This window comes from Ranitomeya imitator, chromosome 6 (genome assembly GCF_032444005.1).
Source record: "Ranitomeya imitator isolate aRanImi1 chromosome 6, aRanImi1.pri, whole genome shotgun sequence".
Taxonomy (NCBI): Eukaryota; Metazoa; Chordata; class Amphibia; order Anura; family Dendrobatidae; genus Ranitomeya; species Ranitomeya imitator.
Window position 1 is genome coordinate 191,808,550 of NC_091287.1, and position 20,445 is coordinate 191,828,994.

General features: G+C 46.8%; 1 protein-coding gene across 2 annotated transcripts in view; it reads left to right on the forward strand.

Moving 5' to 3' along the window:
* Positions 1-20,151, forward strand: part of VWC2 (von Willebrand factor C domain containing 2) — a 1,274,203-nt gene extending 1,254,052 nt beyond the window's left edge. For both annotated transcript variants that reach the window (XM_069730395.1, XM_069730396.1), the window contains exon 4: positions 19,710-20,151. In XM_069730395.1, the coding sequence (XP_069586496.1) occupies positions 19,710-19,861 (152 nt within the window). In that variant the 3' untranslated portion in view covers positions 19,862-20,151. The remainder of the gene's footprint in view (positions 1-19,709) is intronic.
* The last annotated feature ends 294 nt before the right edge of the window (positions 20,152-20,445 follow it).

The window sequence follows — 20,445 nt, forward strand, 5'->3', positions numbered from 1 at the left end:
AGAAGTGAAGGCCTTGGAGACCTCTTCGGACCACAATTTAGGATTCGCTCCCTTCTTCGTGAGGGATACCAAGGGAGCTACCAGGGTTGAGAAGTGGGGGATGAACTGACGATAGTAATTTATGAACCCCATAAAGCGCTGCACCGCTTTCAGAGAATGGGGTTCCTGCCAGTCCATCACTGCCTGTAGTTTGGCAGGATCCATAGCCAATCCCTGGGCCGAGATGATGTAGCCCAGGAAAGGTAAAGACTCCTGCTCAAACATACACTTCTCCAATTTGGCATAGAGGGAGTTTGCCCGTAGGAGGTCGAAGACTTTGCAAACATCTCTCCGGTGGGAGTCAATATCTGGAGAGTAGATAAGAATATCATCCAGATAGACTACGACCGAGGTGGAAAGCATATCCCGGAAGATATCGTTCACAAAGTCTTGGAAAACGGCTGGGGCATTACAGAGCCCGAAGGGCATCACCAGATATTCATAGTGCCCATCCCTGGTGTTAAAGGCCGTCTTCCATTCGTCCCCCTCACGGATGCGAATCAGGTTGTAAGCACCCCGCAAATCTAATTTAGTAAATACCCTTGCTCCCCGAAGTCTATCGAATAACTCAGATATCAAGGGCAAAGGATACTTATTCTTAACGGTGATGGCGTTAAGACCCCTGTAGTCTATGCATGGGCGCAATTCCCCATTCTTCTTCTGCACGAAGAAGAACCCTGCCCCAGCAGGTGACACTGACTTCCTAATGAATCCTCTTGCCAGATTTTCCTGAATGTACTGTGACATTGCCTCCGTCTCCGGGAGAGATAGCGGATAAACTCGACCCCGGGGAGGCTCAGCACCAGGCAAGAGATCAATAGGACAGTCATAGGGGCGATGAGGCGGAAGGACCTCCGCCGCCTTTTTGGAGAACACGTCTGCATAAGACCAATACTGCTTGGGGAGAGAGGATAGATCTGCGGGTACCTCAGCAGTAGCAACCTGAACGCAGTCCCTCTGACACCTACCCCCACAAGATTCACCCCAACCCAGAATTCTGCCTGAGGACCACTCGATATGAGGAGAGTGGTACCGTAGCCAAGGTATTCCCAACAGGACCTCATCAATTCCTTCCGGAATGACGAGCAGAGAAATTATCTCCTGATGAGATGGCGACATGGACAGAGTAAAAGGGATGGTCTGGTGTGTTATCTGTGAGGGCAATGTCGACCCATTCACCACTCGCACCATTACTGGTTGAGCAAGCATAACCAGGGGTATTGCGTGACGTTGGGCGAAGGCAGAAGACATAAAATTGCCCTCCGCCCCAGAATCCACGCAGAGCTCTACCGAGTGGGAGAATGAGCCAATAGTAATTGTCCCCTTAAAGGACAACTTAGAGGCAAACGTCGCCGTGTCTAGTGTACCTCCACCTACTACCACTAGATGCTGATGTTTCCTCGACCGCTGAGGACATCTGGTGGCTAGATGTCCTGACTGCTGGCAAACATGACAGACCCTGAGTGCACAAGCGGTCCGGGACTTAGATCCTGCTTGTGACACTTCCCTGGCCTCATGTGACTCAGGAACCAGGACCGGAAATTCCAGAGGTTTGGCGAAAGTAGGAGCCAGCCGAAACCTCTGCCTACACTGGGCTCGCTCTAACCTCCGCTCGTTAAAACGGAGGTCAATTCGAGTGGAGACAGTTATTAACTCCTCCAGTGTGGCAGGAATCTCCCTAGTGGCCAGAGCGTCCTTTACGTGGTCAGCCAAGCCCCTCCAAAATATGGGGATAAGAGCTTTATCCGACCAATCCAGCTCAGATGCTAAGGTGCGGAATTGGACGGCAAAATGACTGACCAAGGACTCACCCTGAGTTAATGCCAGCAATTGGAGCGCAGTATCATGGGTGACTTGAGGTCCTAAAAAGACCTGTTTCAGAGCGCTCAGAAACAGCAGAGCACTCTGCACCACATGATCGCCACGCTCCCACAGCGGCGTAGCCCATTCCAACGCCCTGTCCGACAATAGAGACAGAATAAATCCCACCTTAGCCCGCTCTGTGGGAAAACGTGTAGCCAGGAGCTCGAGGTGAATAGAGCACTGACTCACAAATCCCCTACAAAACTTGCTATCACCAGAAAATTTTTCTGGCAGCGGGAGGCGAGATAATGTCGGAACAGGGGTGGCAATGGACATAGTAGCTGCAGCCACGCTGGCAGCCTGTACAGCTACTGCAGTAACATCCACAGCTGAGGTCGCGCTCTCGAGACCCGACAACCTACCCTCCAGCTGCTGGATATGCCGCAGAGATTGCTGTTTGTCTGTCATCACTAGCCAGACCCTGGCGATAGTGTAATGTTAGGACTGGCGGAACGCACCAAGAGAGATGATATAGATGCGTTCGCAGTCTGGGGTCCACCGTGCAGGTGAAACCTGCTGCTAGGAAATGACAGACAATATGGCGGTATTCAAAAGTATACACGCGTGGGTTGAACCTCACCCAGCGTGAAGAAAGCGACCCTGTTGCGTCACAGGACCGCGGTACCGCATATAGAGCGCGAGCAAGTGGTCAGCGAACTAAACTCCAACAGGGATTGTAGTCCGATTAGACCCTTGCTGGCACTACACCGCAACTGGGTGTGAAAGGAAATATATAATTAAGGCACCGAAGTGCGAACTGTCCCATGCTGGCAGGCACCACTAAGCACCCTGACGTGGGTCAGAAAGCGCACACTGGCGCGTGGCACCGCACTGGCGGTCACAGCAATAGACGCTGACACGTGTGTGACACATTGAGTGATAAGTCGGGCGCTAGATAGCAGCCATACTCCATCCGCGAACAATCATACAATAGGGTAGGGGTATTTAAAGAACGACTTGCACTCACAACAAACACACGTATTAAATTGTACACTAGAGCATGGCCGTGCGGTCATGCGCAGTTTATATAGTTGCAGGACAGGAAGCGGCCACAGAAACTTTGCCCTTCCAAGACCTGCCAAGAGGACCAATAGAATGCGCTGCAGAGTCTGAGCACATGACCCTCGATCTCCAATGGGAGATCTTGCCCTGGGCATGCTCAGTGTGCGCAGACAAGGACTTAGTCCCAGAGAAGTCCACTCGCTGCTGACCAGTATTAGCTTTAAAGGCAGAAGCTGGAGAAGCAGCAGTAAAGGCCCCTTCACATTAAGCGACGCTGCAGCGATACCGACAACGATCCGGATCGCTGCAGCGTCGCTGTTTGGTCGCTGGAGAGCTGTCACACAGACCGCTCTCCAGCGACCAACGATGCCGGTAACCAGGGTAAACATCGGGTAACTAAGCGCAGGGCCGCGCTTAGTAACCCGATGTTTACCCTGGTTACCATGCTAAAAGTAAAAAAAAACAAACACTACATACTTACCTACCGCTGTCTGTCCTCCAGCGCTGCGCTCCGCTTCTCTGCTCTCCTCCTGTACTGTCTGGGAGCCGGAAAGCAGAGCGGTGACGTCACCGCTCTGCTTTCCGGCTCACAGACAGTACAGGAGGAGAGCAGAGCACAGCGCTGGAGGACAGACAGCGGTAGGTAAGTATGTAGTGTTTGTTTTTTTTTACTTTTAGGATGGTAACCAGGGTAAACATTGGGTTACTAAGCGCGGCCCTGCGCTTAGTTACCCGATGTTTACCCTGGTTACCAGTGAAGACATCGCTGGATCGGTGTCACACACGCCGATCCAGCGATGTCAGCAGGAGTCCAGCGACGAAATAAAGTTCTGGACTTTATTCAGCGACCAACGATCTCCCAGCAGGGGCCTGATCGTTGGTCGCTGTCACACATAACGATTTCATTAACGATATCGTTGCTACGTCACAAATAGCAACGATATCGTTAACGATATCGTTATGTGTGAAGGTACCTTAACTCTTCTCACAGAGTCAGACTGAGCGAGACGCTGGGATCGACGTCCCTGCTGAGCAGGCTCCACTGCGGCTGGAGGAGAATGGGAGACCGCAGCGGAGACGGATCGAGATTCCCCCTGTGCAGCAGAGGAAACTCGACTCCTAACACCCTGCTTCACAATACATTTTTTTGATTGGTGGATACACAGCTTTTTTTATATATTTTTTTGGGGGCATGGCTGGCTTCTTGGAAAGGGGGGTTGATACCGAATCCTGGGTGGCTGAGGCCAAAGAGGTATTTTCGGACCGAAATTTCGTGCAACCCAAATATACGCCAACATATAATAACGCTTTTAAGGAACTGACCAAAATCTACAAGAACCAGATCTGCAGTTGGTGGGAGGTACAAAGCCTAGAGAGCTATATTAAGGCAGGCATAGTTCCTCGCCATTTAAGGATCACATTACAGCCTGGATTCAGATATAGGAACTCTAGTCTAAGTGAACAGTGGGAAAAGGAAGCGACTCTTAGTTCGCTTAGGTTTATGAACCTTCTCCTGGAGGAAGAAAAAAAGACATTAACAAATTTGAACGAGAGTCTTAGAGAACAAATAAACATTACAAAAAAGTTCTCTGCGGAACCCGATTTTGCTTCCAAGGAGACAGTCCTACAGAACTCTGTGGAACGATATCAGTTCCACTTAAAGGAGAGGAAACATCGTAACTTTGTAAGGGACTTACAAGAGTTTAAAGACAATAAGGCATACCAACTCCCACAAAATAGACAACCGACTAGGACATTTGAAACTGACATCTCGTCCACGGACACAGACTTATCCGATTCAGAAACACGTCCAAGAAATAATAGAGGGAAACACAGGGGAAGAGGTAACCAAAGGGGACGGCCTAACGACAGATCAGATGGGGCTCGTTTTTTAGACCGAAAATACTTCCTGAGAAATCGGTCCAACCCCAACGGGAACTAACACAACCCCAGGCCCCACAAGTCATTAACCTCTCAACAAGGAATCTTACAGACCTAGAAATTGGGGTCCTGAATAAAGGCCTCAATTTTATACCCACATCTAACTTCCAATCTTTTGAGAGTGTGAAAGATCTACACTTATTCACAAGAAAGTTGAAGTGGAAGAAGTATTTTGTGAGGGAGGATAAAAGGACGTGCAGGGATATGGATATACCAGACACGCTACTGGCAGATGTTAGGTTCTTGTATGATTTGGCAGATTCAACCCCGGAGAACACGGGGAAAGGTCCTTTTACCAAATTATAGAGTAAAAGTAAAAAGATGCCCCCAGTACAGGGTGATCGTTCTGCAATCGACATCTTTGAGGAGCTGGTAACCAGGGATCTGGAGAAATTAGAAAATGAACCAATGAGGGGGAAATATAATTTGTCCAGATCAGAAATGGAAACTCTCAAGGGCCTAGAGAAGGACCCCAAGATCATAATCAAACCCTCAGATAAGGGGGGTAACACAGTAGTCATGAATCACGAGGATTATGTAGAGATGTGTGAAAACATCCTTAAAGGTCAAGAAAACTATGAGAAGATCTCCACAAACCCTACCTCATTATATAAAAAGCAACTTAAAGTGATTTTGGATGAAGGACTAAATAACGGCTTAATTGACAAAAATGAATTTGAATACCTATTCCCACAGTTTCCAACGGTGGCAACTTTCTATTGCCTCCCCAAGGTCCATAAAGGCCTAGTCCCACTCAGGGGGAGACCTATAGTCTCAGGAATCAACAGCCTCTGCCATCATGTGGGAATCTACCTTGATGAGGTCCTTAAGACATACGTAACATCATTAAATTCATATACTAGGGACTCCATGGATCTATTGAGGAAAATAGAAGGATTAATCTTAGAACCAGAGGCCATACTCTGTAGCATCAATGTGGAGGCCCTCTATTCATCGATAAGACACTGTGATGGCCTAAGGGCGGTGGAATACTTTATCAGAAGTAGGGGCCAACAATATTCAGGTCATAACAAATTCATTTTAGACCTGCTCGAATTCTGTCTCACAAATAATTTTTTCCTCTTTAACGGTGCCATCTTCCACCAGCTCAGGGGCACCGCTATGGGCAATTCTTGTGCGCCTGCGTACGCAAATCTGCTCCTGGGCTGGTGGGAGGAAACCATAGTTTTTGGGGACATGTTTGTGGAGGAACAGGCTAACATAGCCTTTTGGTCCCGCTATATAGATGATGTGCTACTAATTTGGAATGGGGATGCTGTAACTTTAACAAACTTTGTGTCCAAACTAAACAATAACCAGTTGGGGCTGTCCTTCACCTTTGAACATGATCAAGACAAATTACCGTTCTTAGATCTATATATCCAAAAAAGGCCAGATGGATATCTGGACACCAAGACCTACAGGAAGCCTACCTCTACGAATGCCCTTCTTATATGGGACAGCCATCATCCGGGACCTCTCAAGAAGGGCATCCCTAAAGGCCAATATTTACGAGCAAGACGGAATTGTTCCTCAAACGAGGAGTACAAGATACAGGCAGACGATCTAAAGACACGCTTTTTGGCTAGGGGATACCCAGATGGGATCCTAAGAAAGGCATATAATGAGGTAAAAGACATAGACAGAAACAGTCTCTTGGTGCCAGCTCCAGTAAAAGAAGAATTGCCGGTTTGCAGATACGTTACCACTTACAATAATGGGGCCCAAAAGATACGGACAATACTGCAAGAAGTATTAGTCCATTTTGATCATGGATGAGGACATTGGAGAGATGGTGGGGGAATTCCCACGGATCACGTTCAGGAAAGACAGATCGGTAGGGGATAGACTTATACGTAGTCACTACTCTCCGCCAGTTAGTGATACATGGCTCCCAAAACCACCAAAGGGATGTTACAAGTGTAGTGGCTGCATAGCATGTCCCGTGTGTTAGAGGTCGAGTTCCCGCTTCTGCACAGGGGGAATCTCGAGCCATCTCCACTGCGGTCTCCCATTCTGTTCCAGCCGCAGTGGAGTCTGCTCAGCAAAGACGTCGGTCCCAGCGTCTTGCTCAATCTCACTCTGTTCTAAGAGTTACTGCTGCGTCTCCAGCTCCTGCCATTAAAGCCAGTACTGGTCAGCAGCAAGCGGACTTCTCTGGGACTAAGTCCTTGTCTGCACATACTGAGCATGCCCAGGGCAAGATCTCCCGTTGGAGATCGAGGGTCAGGTGCTCAGGCTCTGCGGCACATTCCATTGGTCCTCTTGGCAGGTCTTGGAAGGGCAAAAGTTCTGTAGCCACTTCCTGTGCTGCAACTATATAAACTGCGCATGACCGCACGGCCATGCGCTAGTATTGTCTCATAATGATATATGTGTGTGTGTTGATGGATGTATGTCGATGGATGAAAGCTCCTAAATATCCCTCCCTAGAGTTGTTGTCTGCTCGCGGATGTTGGTAGCTATCTAGCGCCCGACTAACCATCTGCACGATACACACATTACAGCGTCCTCTTGCTGTGTTCGCCTGTACGGCGCCGTGCGCTTGCCTTGCGCTTTCCATACACAAGCCTGTGTGGTTGGTGGCGTCCGACAGTGCGGCATTGCTCGCACTCCTGTGCATTTATATATTTCTAATTAGTTTCCTTACACACCCAGTTGTGGTGTAGTGCCAGCAAGGGTCTAATCGGACTTCAATCCCTGTTGGGGTTAAGTACGCTGACTGCTTGCTCGCACTTTAGGTGCGGTACCGCGGTCCTGTGACGCAACAGGATTGCTTCCTTCACGCTGGGTGAGGTTGAACCCACGTGTGTTTACTTTAGTGTACCGCCAGATAGTCTGCAATTTACTAGCAGCGGGTTTTCACCTGCACGGTGGACCTCGGACTGCGAACGCATCTAAATCATCTTTCTGGGTGCATTCCGCCAGTCCTAACATAATACTAGCGCCAAGGTCTGGCTAGTAAATGGCGGACGATCAGCGTTTACAGCGGTACATCCAGCAGCTGGAGGGAAGGTTGGCGGCTCTAGAGCGTTCAACTTCAGCTGTGGATGTTACTGCTGTCGCTGTTCAGGCTGCAAGTGTGGCTGCAGCTACCTTGTCCACTGCCGCCCCTGTACCGACGCTATCTCGCCTCCCGCTACCAGAGAGATTTTCTGGTGACAGTAAGTCCTGTAGGGGTTTCGTGAGTCAGTGCTCAATACATCTCGAGCTTCTGGCCTCTCGTTTCCCTACAGAGCGGGCTAAGGTGGGCTTTATCATTTCCTTATTGTCGGACAGGGCGTTGCAGTGGGCTACGCCGCTGTGGGAGCGTGACGATCTTGTGGCGCAGAGTGCTCCGTTATTCCTGAGCACTCTGAAACAGGTCTTTTTAGGACCTCGTGTCACCCATGATACGGCGCTCCAACTGTTGGCATTGACTCAGGGCTCGTCCTTGGTCAGCCTTTTTGCCGTCCACTTTCGCACTCTAGCATCTGAGCTGGAGTGGACGGATAAAGCCATTATCCCTATATTTTGGAGGGGGCTGGCTGACCACGTTAAGGACGCCCTGGCCACTAGGGAGATTCCCGCCACACTAGAGGAATTGATAACTGTATCTACTCGTATTGACCTCCGTTTTCACGAGCGGAGGTTAGAGCGAGCCCAGTGTAGGCTGAGGTTTCGGCTGGCTCCCACCTTCGCCAAACCTTTAGAATTTCCAGTCCAGGCTCCTGAGTCCCATGAACCTAAGGTGGTGTCACGAGCGGGATCTAAGTCCCGGACCGCCCGTGCACTCCAGGTTTGCCATGTATGCCAACAGTCAGGACATCTTGCCACCAGATGTCATCAGCGGTCGAGGAAACGTCAGCGTCTAGTGGTAGTAGGTGGAGGTGCACTAGACACTGCGACGTTTGCCTCCAAATTGTCTTTCAAGGGGACAATTACTTTTGGCTCATCCTCCCACTCGGTAGAGATCTGCGTGGATTCTGGGGCGGAGGGCAATTTTATGTCTTCTGCCTTCGCCCAACGTCACGCAATACCCCTGGTTATGCTATCTCAACCAGTAACGGTACGAGTGGTGAATGGGTCGACACTCCCCGCACAGATAACACATCAGACCATCCCTTTTACTCTGTCCATGTCACCATCCCATCAGGAGATTATATCTCTGCTCGTCATTCCTGAGGGGATTGATGAGGTCCTGTTGGGGATACCTTGGTTACGGTACCACTCTCCTCACATCGAGTGGTCCTCTGGCAGAATTCTGGGATGGGGTGAATCATGTGGGGGTAGGTGTCACCGAGAGTGCGTTCAGGTTGCTACTACAGAGGTACCCGCAGATCTATCCTCTCTCCCCAAGCAATATTGGTCTTATGCAGACGTGTTCTCCAAAAAGGCGGCGGAGACCCTTCCGCCCCATCGCCCCTATGACTGTCCTATCGATCTCTTGCCTGGTGCGGAGCCTCCCCGAGGTCGAGTTTATCCATTATCTCTCCCGGAGACGGAGGCCATGTCTCAGTACATTCAAGAGAATCTGGCAAGAGGGTTCATCAGGAAATCAGTGTCACCTGCTGGGGCAGGGTTCTTCTTCGTGCAGAAGAAGAATGGGGAACTACGTCCATGCATAGACTACAGGGGTCTTAACGCTATCACCGTTAAGAACAAGTATCCTTTGCCCTTGATATCCGAGCTCTTTGATAGGCTTCGGGGAGATAGAGTGTTTACTAAATTAGATCTGCGGGGTGCTTATAACCTGATTCGCATCCGTGAGGGGGACGAATGGAAAACGGCATTTAACACCAGAGATGGGCACTATGAGTATCTGGTGATGCCCTTCGGGCTCTGTAATGCTCCAGCCGTTTTCCAAGACTTTGTCAATGACATCTTCCGGGATATGCTTTCCACCTCAGTTGTAGTCTATCTGGATGATATTCTCATCTTTTCTCCAGATATGGACTCCCACCGGAGAGATGTTGGCAGAGTCTTCGACCTCCTACGGGCAAACTCTCTCTATGCGAAATTGGAGAAGTGTATGTTTGAGCAGGAGTCCTTACCTTTCCTGGGCTATATCATCTCCGCCCAGGGATTGGCTATGGATCCTGCCAAACTACAGGCTGTGATGGACTGGCAAGAGCCCCATTCTCTTAAAGCGGTGCAGCGCTTTATGGGGTTCATTAACTATTACCGCCAGTTCATTCCCCACTTCTCAACTCTGGTAGCTCCCTTGGTAGCCCTCACCAAGAAGGGAGCGAATCCCAAATTGTGGTCGGAAGAGGTCTCCAAGGCCTTCACTTCTATTAAGTCCCACTTTGCTAGCGCTCCCATCTTACGTCGCCCCGATGTTGATAAGCCATTCCTAATGGAGGTGGATGCCTCATCCGTTGGTGCTGGAGCAGTCCTCTATCAAAAGGATGCTCAAGGTCGGAAGCATCCATGCTTCTTTTTCTCAAAGACCTTTACATCAGCGGAGAGAAATTACTCCATCGGGGATAGGGAGTTGCTAGCGATGAAGTTGGCCTTTTCGGAGTGGAGACATCTTCTGGAGGGTGCACGGTTTCCTTTCCAGGTCTTCACGGACCACAAAAATTTGGTGTATTTACACACAGCCCAGCGGCTGAATTCTCGTCAGGCCAGATGGTCCTTATTTTTCTCCCGGTTCCATTTTACTCTTCACTATCTCGCCGGGGAGAAGAATATTCGTGCCGACGCTCTCTCTCGCTCCCTTATGTCAACTGAGGAGGAGGAAGAGGAGCCTCGGCTTATTGTCCCTGCTGAGAGCCTGAGAACCGTAGCGCCGGTTTCACTGGAGTCTGTGCCTCCGGGCAAGACTTTTGTGCCCATTAATTTGCGACCGGAGGTTCTCTCTTGGGCTCATTCGTCCAGGGTGGGTGGACACTTTGGGACAAAAAGGACATCTGAGCTACTGGCGAGGACGTACTGGTGGCCGCATATGGTCCGGGATGTCAGGGATTATATTCTGGCGTGTGTCTCCTGCGCCAAAAATAAATCTCCGCGTCAAAGGCCAGCTGGGTTGCTCTATCCCTTGCCGGTGGCAGATAGGCCCTGGGAGATGGTCGGGATGGACTTTGTCGTGGGTTTACCCAAATCTCGCGGCTGTACCATCATTTGGGTCATCACCGATCATTTCTCAAAAATGGTGCATTTGGTGCCGCTACCACGGTTACCTTCTGCACGGGCCTTGGCAGCGTTGTTCATAAAACACATTTTCCGCCTACATGGTATGCCTGACAAAATTGTCAGTGACCGAGGTCCCCAGTTTGTGTCTCGGTTCTGGAGAGAGCTTTGTCGTTTACTCAGTATTGAGTTGAATCTCTCTTCCGCTTATCATCCCGAGACGAATGGGTTGGTAGAGAGGGCCAATCAGACCTTGGTCACATACCTGCGACATTTTGTTTCAGCCAGGCAGGATGACTGGGCATCCTTGCTATCATGGGCAGAGTTTGCGCTAAACAACGCCGTAGCCGACTCCACTGGACAAACCCCATTCCTCCTCAACTATGGTCAGCATCCACGGGTGCCTGTGCCTATGCCCGTGTCCTCCGCAGACTTCAGGGTGGCAGACTGGGCTGTGGAGGCACGGGATATTTGGGACCGCACTCAGGATGCCATTCGGGCCTCTAAGGAGAGAATGAGGTCCTCCGCCGATAGCGCCCCGCTCCGACCTTTGCTCCTGGCGACTTGGTGTGGCTCTCCGCCCGTAACATCAGGCTGCGAGTTGAGTCCACTAAATTTGCTCCTCGCTACTTGGGTCCCTTCAAGGTCCTCGAACAGGTTAATCCTGTGGTCTACCGTCTGGCTCTTCCTCCACGCCTTGGTATCACTGACACCTTTCATGTGTCCCTCCTTAAGCCCGTATACATGTCCCGGTTTTCTGAGTCATCTGCCGAGACATCGGGTTCGTCTACGGACGATTTCGAGGTGAACGCTATCTTGGGGTGCAAGGTGGTACGTGGCAAAAAATATTTTTTGGTGGACTGGAAGGGTTACGGCCCTGAGGACAGGTCCTGGGAGCTTGCTGAGCACATTCGGGCTCCGCAGCTTATTGCTGCCTTCGAACGTAGCGAGGCCCAAGGAGGGGGGGGCCTTAGGAGGGGGGGTAATGTTAGAGGTCGAGTTCCCGCTTCTGCACAGGGGGAATCTTGAGCCATCTCCACTGCGGTCTCCCATTCTGTTCCAGCCGCAGTGGAGTCTGCTCAGCAAAGACGTCGGTCCCAGCGTCTTGCTCAATCTCACTCTGTTCTAAGAGTTACTGCTGCGTCTCCAGCTCCTGCCATTAAAGCCAGTACTGGTCAGCAGCAAGCGGACTTCTCTGGGACTAAGTCCTTGTCTGCACATACTGAGCATGCCCAGGGCAAGATCTCCCGTTGGAGATCGAGGGTCAGGTGCTCAGGCTCTGCGGCACATTCCATTGGTCCTCTTGGCAGGTCTTGGAAGGGCAAAAGTTCTGTAGCCACTTCCTGTGCTGCAACTATATAAACTGCGCATGACCGCACGGCCATGCGCTAGTATTGTCTCATAATGATATATGTGTGTGTGTTGATGGATGTATGTCGATGGATGAAAGCTCCTAAATATCCCTCCCTAGAGTTGTTGTCTGCTCGCGGATGTTGGTAGCTATCTAGCGCCCGACTAACCATCTGCACGATACACACATTACAGCGTCCTCTTGCTGTGTTCGCCTGTACGGCGCCGTGCGCTTGCCTTGCGCTTTCCATACACAAGCCTGTGTGGTTGGTGGCGTCCGACAGTGCGGCATTGCTCGCACTCCTGTGCATTTATATATTTCTAATTAGTTTCCTTACACACCCAGTTGTGGTGTAGTGCCAGCAAGGGTCTAATCGGACTTCAATCCCTGTTGGGGTTAAGTACGCTGACTGCTTGCTCGCACTTTAGGTGCGGTACCGCGGTCCTGTGACGCAACAGGATTGCTTCCTTCACGCTGGGTGAGGTTGAACCCACGTGTGTTTACTTTAGTGTACCGCCAGATAGTCTGCAATTTACTAGCAGCGGGTTTTCACCTGCACGGTGGACCTCGGACTGCGAACGCATCTAAATCATCTTTCTGGGTGCGTTCCGCCAGTCCTAACACCGTGTTGGCAACAGGTCAAAAATTCCAAAGTAGAGTAACAGGGAAAGAATATGAAATTTATCACTTCATAAACTGTAAGACCAAAGGAGTAATCTACAGAGCAGTCTGCCAATGTGGCCTGGAATATGTCGGCAAAACAATACGTGAGTTCAGAAGGCGTGTCGGAGAACACCTGAGGGACATTGCCTTGAACAGGGATACACCTCTGGCCAGACATATTAACACTGAACATAGTGGCGATAGTCGAGGACTTAAATTCATGGGGATTGACAGGATTGGTGCACCTAAGAGGGGAGGGAATTGGGACCAAATTCTATTGCAATGCGAGACAAAGTGGATCTTCCACCTAAAAACACAAACACCGAGAGGCTTGAACGAAGTCCTAACATACAGCTGTTTTTTGGATAGCTAGATCAAGCATAACATGAAAATCTTTCCTTCCTTCCCCCCTTTTTTCTTCCCATTAGGGTGTTATTAGGACCATAATAGGGACAGCCGTCGTGGAATGGGGGCGCCAATCTTGCGTCTCTATCCTAGGGTGCCAACCTCCATTGATAGGTAGGAGCTATAAGATAGGAGTCGTTTGAGGGAAAGAGTACATGTACACGATTCTATCCCTCTCACTGTTTTTTCTCGGTGCACCGGTCCTGGCATTCACCCTACCCCCTCCATCTCTCCAGCAAAACCTCTCCTTTTAACAAAAATAATCAGATACACGAATGGAATGGGTCTTTTTGAGTCCCAAGTTAGGGACTTTTTTCTATTTATTCGTGACTAGTAGTAGACACCTGGTCTCCCTTCTTTCTGCCAGGCCTCTGGTTTTTTGTGCCTCCCCCCCTTTTCTTGTGACTTAGCCAGTACATGCCCGTGATCAGGATCCTCCCTTCTACGTGAAGGTTATGGTAGGATCAAAAATATTTACTTGAAAAACGGCCCCACTGTGATAAGAACGCAGCATGCTATAATTAGCATGATTGGCAACTAAGCAGGGGTCAATAGATTTGGTACTAATAGGACGCGGCAGAGATGTCTTTATACAGCTTAATGCGGCGCGGTCCCGGGGCTCCGGAAATCCATCAACAGCAGCAACGCCTGGACTTGAGGATACGGTCGGGCGTTGCGCTGCCATGGTTACCGGACCAGTGCGCGTCATCGGAAGTGAGACGCATAGCGTACCTGAACGCCACAGGATCCGAGACGTGTGTGGGCAGTGTGCTGCCATAGTAACCGGACAGCACGCGTCACCGGAAGTGACGCGTGCGGTCCAAGACCTGCGCTTCACAGGGGCGCATGCGACATGACGTCAGCCAGCCTAGTCTAGGTGAGAACAGGGCGGGCTATTTAAACAGGAAGGAACGCTGTCCTACAGTGTTTATTGGTATACCCCCAGGTTTAAGGTCCCCCACTGTGGTGGAAGGACTTTGCACGAGTTTCCCCTGATGAGTATATAGACTACGAAACGCGTAGGAAAAATGTGTCCGATATATTGGGGTTAAAATTATCTTCCTGACAGCGTGGATGGGTACATGTGCGGCAGGATTAGTAGGCCACCCCCTCCGAGATGCTGCGGACGTGAGTGATCCTACCCTTGTGTAATAAGAAGCTCAGAGGTGAGATCGTCCCTTTTTGTACATCCTGTGTCTCTATATGAGCTGAGAAACAGGATATATATTGATTGTGGTTTGCTAACGATACATATGTGTACTCCCTCCTGGGAGATATTTTCTGCCTTACATATTGGTTGTGTTTTGCTTACCATACATATATGTCACGCACTCCCTTCTAGGAGACACTTTCTTCCCTTTGGAGGTTGACACTGATAGGTCTATCTAGATAACCTCAGGGAATTGGGATAAATATATAGATTCCCTTTGTGGGGGAATCTTTTCTTTGAGTCCTTTATGTTTTATGTTTTATCTATATATGGTCGATTATACCAATTTTTAATGCATACAGATTAAAAGTTATTTCTCATTACAGTTGTCCTCCACTGAACAAAGCAATGCCCCCTGGTTAGTCCTGTTACCAATTTTGAACTGCATTTAGCCCACTTTATTCTTTGGGCCTATATCTGTGTTTCCTCCTCATCCTGCCCATTGCCCAGCCAGTGATAGATGAGTCTGCTGGTACATTGCCCCAGACCACTACATTCCCCTTGCACGCTACACAGCCAGAATCTGACCCTGCTGAAATTCAGGTTCCCCTTCCCACATAGTATACCACCTTACAAGGGGACAAAGAGGAAGGTGAAGATGAAAGTGCAAGTTCCATCATCAGGTGGGGGGGCATACTCGTTGGCGACGTCACTGGCTCAGGGCCCCTCACAGTACGCAAAAGTGTCGCTGCCGGTGGGATGCGCCCCCGCCGTGCAAACACACCGCCGTACTTTGAGGGGCCCTGTGCCAGTGCCAATGCCAACGAGTGGGCCCTCCTGCTTGCTCAGGATCACAGCACTTTTAATACTTACCTCGCTCTGCTCCACTGCTGTGACGTGGTCCAGATTTCCTGGGCCCACAAAATACTTGAACCAGCCCTACCCCCAACAACTTTAGCCAAATGACCCCCAATTTCCAATGCCTAACTATTATTGTAAGGGAAATTAAGATTGACAAGCTTCATTAAGAAGAATGGATGTTTTTGCCATTAAAATGGGCACTCTAGGTGTTTTCCTGGCCCCCACTTTACGACATTGCAGCCAAACTGATTGGTTGTCGTTTCATACTACAGATGGGCAATGACCCAAAACATAAAGCCAAAGCAACCCAGGGGTTTATTAAAGCAAAGAAGTGGAATATTCTTGAATGGCCAAGTTAGCCAACTAATCTCAACCCAATTGAGCATGCATTTCACTTGTTAAAGACTAAACTTCAGACAGAAAGGCCCACAAACAAACAGCAACTGAAAACCACGGCAGTGAAGGCCTGGCAGAGCATTAATAAGGAGGAAACACAGCGTCTGGTGATGTCCATGAGTTCAAGACTTCAGGCAGTCATTGCCAGGAAAGGGTTTTCAACCAAGTACTAGAAATGAACATTTTATTTAAAATTATTTAATCTGTCCAATTACTTTTGGTCCCTTTAAAAACAGGGTGACACATGTTAAGGAGCTGAAACTCCTAAACCCTTCATCCAATTTTAATGTGGATACCCTGAAATGAAAGCTGAAAGTCTGAACTTCAACTGCATCTGAATTGTTTTGTTTAAAATTCATTGTGGTAATGTCTATAACCAAAATTAGAAAAATGGTGTCTCTGTCCAAATATATATGGACCTAACTGTACATCAACTGATATAACAGATGTCTAAAAATTAAGTGCATTTTAAGGAAGTCACAGAAGTTTTATTTTTTCTTTCAGCAATATTGTTGTTTTGCTTCTACACAAATACATAAAAAATATGTCAATGAAATACAGCAGTAGCACTATAACTACACGAATCAAACAAGCAGCATGAACTCCTCATCAATTAAATCTGTTTTATTTTATTTTCCTCACAAACTAATCATCTTCACTGCTGTCCTGTCACATACACTGTCTGTACAATTTGTTCAGTGTTTTATGGTTTTCTCTCCTTATCTCTATGGCTGAGTTGTGATGTCTTCTCACTATGCATTTATAGGGAAGTGGGTCCAGCCACACCAGAAGCCATGTGAGACTTATTTGTCTGATGCAGTCTTTTGAAATGTTTAAAATGTTGGCAGTCGCTTTAGGTGATTCGTGGGAAATGATTGGATTGTTCGAATTTGCTGCATTCGATGACTTCCTAAAAATCTGACATTTTGTTATTGTACATCATAAAAATTTGACACAAATTTGATTCTCACTGAAATGATTCAGTCAAGGTATATCATACCATGACCAATATTTCATTTTAAGCATACTGTATTTAGACCAATCCTATACTTATATTAACAAACACGACAAGTACTGATCTTGATTATACCAAACACGAAATAGAAATAGGAAATACAAATCAGATTAATAAATAAAGAATGAATAATTTCTGAAGTTCATGCCTTTAGGAAATGTATCTAAATTTAAAGTCCAAAAAGCTTTGAGCAAAGTGAGATATTTTCGCCAACTACCTGCTCTGGCAGGGCATTTGACTCTCTGGATGCCAGAGAATTTTAAATGTGAAGTGACACCATTGTGTATGGTGACAAAATGTTTTGCAGCACCAGAGTACAAGCTGTTATCTTTATATATGTTCGCCATGTGCTCTCCAATGGAATAGAATAGAATATACTACCCGAACACTTTAAAAAACGCATCTGAAATCTTTTACTTACTCTGATACAGCTATGAAAAAATATGCAGATCTGCTCTGCCTAGTAAAAGCCAAAACTCAAACCAGGAATCAGTGGTAAATGCAGAATCAGTGCACATGTGTCTATTGTACTTTTCATCTGATTGTCCCTGATAGAAATAACATTTCTAAATATTAAAAGGGCAAAAGGACAATCTCAGTAACTACCGACAGTATGAATTGCCTGTGAACAGGGTAGGAACAAGTCTATGTGATACCATGCTTATCACTAAATCACTAAATACACTGTCAAACCCTAGATATATCCTATTACATAATTAATTACATTGTTTATTACATGTGGTCATGGTGGGGGTAATATGTAGGCTACTGTAAACTTGGACATGCGTTTCACTGCCTCATGGGGGCTTCTTCAGGAGACCCAGTCTCATAACCTGTTGTGTACGTTACTGTGAATGCTAGTACCTAGTTCCAAAAGTTCTTGTCAGAATGTAGTAGATTAAGGAAAAAGATGCACATGCATGATGCACAAGTGTGTCCTAGTTTGCTTTCTAGGGAGGCCAACCCAAACCCTAGATCTTCCTAAATATATGTCAATTAATATTTTTCTATATGCCTGATGAAGGATGTTATATGCGAAAACTGGCTATCTATCTCAGTACTATTCTACTGAAGTGTGATTAATAGGCCTAAGATATTAATAATAAATAGTGTTTGAAGCATTCTTCCATGCCATTGATGTGCAAACTGAAAGGTGCATCAAATTTGTATTCTGCTACAGATGGATCTGGATAAGTTGGAAACTTGGGCTGAAAGGTGGCAGATGAGGTTTAACAATGATAAATGTAAGGTTATACACATGGGAAGAAAGAATCAATATCACCATTACACACTGAAAGGGAAACCACTGGGTAAATGTGACAGGGAGAAGGACTTGGGGATCCTAGTTAATGATAAACTTACCTGGAGCAGCCAGTGCCAGGCAGCAGCTGCCAAGGCAAACAGGATCATGGGGTGCATTAAAAGAGGTCTGGATACACATGATGAGAGCATTATACTGCCTCTGTACAAATCCCTAGTTAGACCGCACATGGAGTACTGTGTCCAGTTTTGGGCACCGGTGCTCAGGAAGGATATAATGGAACTAGAGAGAGTACAAAGGAGGGCAACAAAATTAATAAAGGGGATGGGAAAACTACAATACCCAGATAGATTAGCGAAATTAGGATTATTTAGTCTAGAAAAAAGACGACTGAGGGGCGATCTAATAACCATGTATAAGTATATAAGGGGACAATACAAATATCTCGCTGAGGATCTGTTTATACCAAGGAAGGTGACGGGCACAAGGGGGCATTCTTTGCGTCTGGAGGAGAGAAGGTTTTTCCACCAACATAGAAGAGGATTCTTTACTGTTAGGGCAGTGAGAATCTGGAATTGCTTGCCTGAGGAGGTGGTGATGGCGAACTCAGTCGAGGGGTTCAAGAGAGGCCTGGATGTCTTCCTGGAGCAGAACAATATTGTATCATACAATTAGGTTCTGTAGAAGGACGTAGATCTGGGGATTTATTATGATGGAATATAGGCTGAACTGGATGGACAAATGTCTTTTTTCGGCCTTACTAACTATGTTACTATGTTACTATGTTACTATGTTTAGGGAATTTGCCTCTTAATTAATTAGGCACACTTAAAGGGACTCTGTCACCTGAATTTGGCGGGACTGGTTTTGGGTCATATGGGCGGAGTTTTCGGGTGTTTGATTCACCCTTTCCTTACCCGCTGGCTGCATGCTGGCTGCAATATTGGATTGAAGTTCATTCTCTGTCCTCCGTAGTACACGCCTGCACAAGGCAATCTTGCCTTGTGCAGGCGTGTACTATGGAGGACAGAGAATGAACTTCAATCCAATATTGCAGCCAGCGGGTAAGGAAAGGGTGAATCAAACACCCGAAAACCCCGCCTCTATGGCTGAAAATTGTTCCCTCCAAATTCAGGTGACAGAGTCCCTTTAACTCCAGCAGCCTTACTAATTAGCACTGGTATACAAAATGCAAATTTAATGAATTTGGTCCATAGTATACTGTAAGTAGAGGAGATTTAAAGAAAACTTGTCAGCTCTCAAGTACATAGAGCAAAAGATAATCCTGAAGGATTTGTTTTTTTTCTGGGAATGTCCCATCAACGGGAAAAATTGTAATATCCAATTGCCATTTTATTCATTCATTCAGTGAAGCTATGCTAAAAGGGTGACTTAAATTTCTTAATGTATTGGATGTGAGCTTTTTCCGTTAGGCATATCACATTAAAAAGTTATGTTTTTGCATTATATTTTAATATGTGTTAATCATCACTAATCATTAATCAAAAATGAATTCTGCAAAAATATTTTAAAATGTAGAAGAATATTGTAAATTAAATTCAAGAACACCTAATATGATTTTATATTAACTAAACCAAAATGTACTTTTGAAGACATCTAATTTAATTGAAACATTTTCTCTTTGTAGGACCAAACTGTTTTGCAGAAACTGTTGTTATCCCAGCTGGAAGAGAAATAAAAACCAATGAATGCACTATATGCCACTGTACCTACGAAGAAGGCACCTGGAGAATTGAAAGACAAGCATTATGCACTAGGCATGAATGCAAACAGATATAAATTTTTTAAAACAGGATACAACTCAGCAGTATCAATGGACTTATGGCAACGGACAATCTGGAAGCAACAAATGACGTGAAGTTATATGACAAAAAACTGTTCCTATGTTCCTACCATTGTATTTCTTTTTCATAAAATGTAAAATATAAGAATTTTTGAAAAAAATTAAGATATAGATTTATGTCTGAATAAATGTGTATTTTTCACAGTAATTACTTAACTATATTAAATATTCTATGTATCTATAAATCCTTACAGATAAATAAATGTTTTATACAGATAATACAATTAAAATGCTGTGCATTTATTGAGTTTTGCTACTAAACTTTTAGAAAAACTAAAGTTTCGTAAAAAATATCAAATATTAATACAAAAAAATCACAAAAGAACATATTAACAGAATTTTTATTTGTTCTTACATTACACACAAAATCAAGGGGGTAGTTATTGCATTAGTAGAGGTATCCGGCCCGTATGGCCAATGCCAGCACAAACTACAACTGAATGTGCATTCTCGGAAGCACATTTAGCTGAAGTATATTGCATCGCAGAGACCTTCTGGGTCAGAGACCCGCCAATTAGAG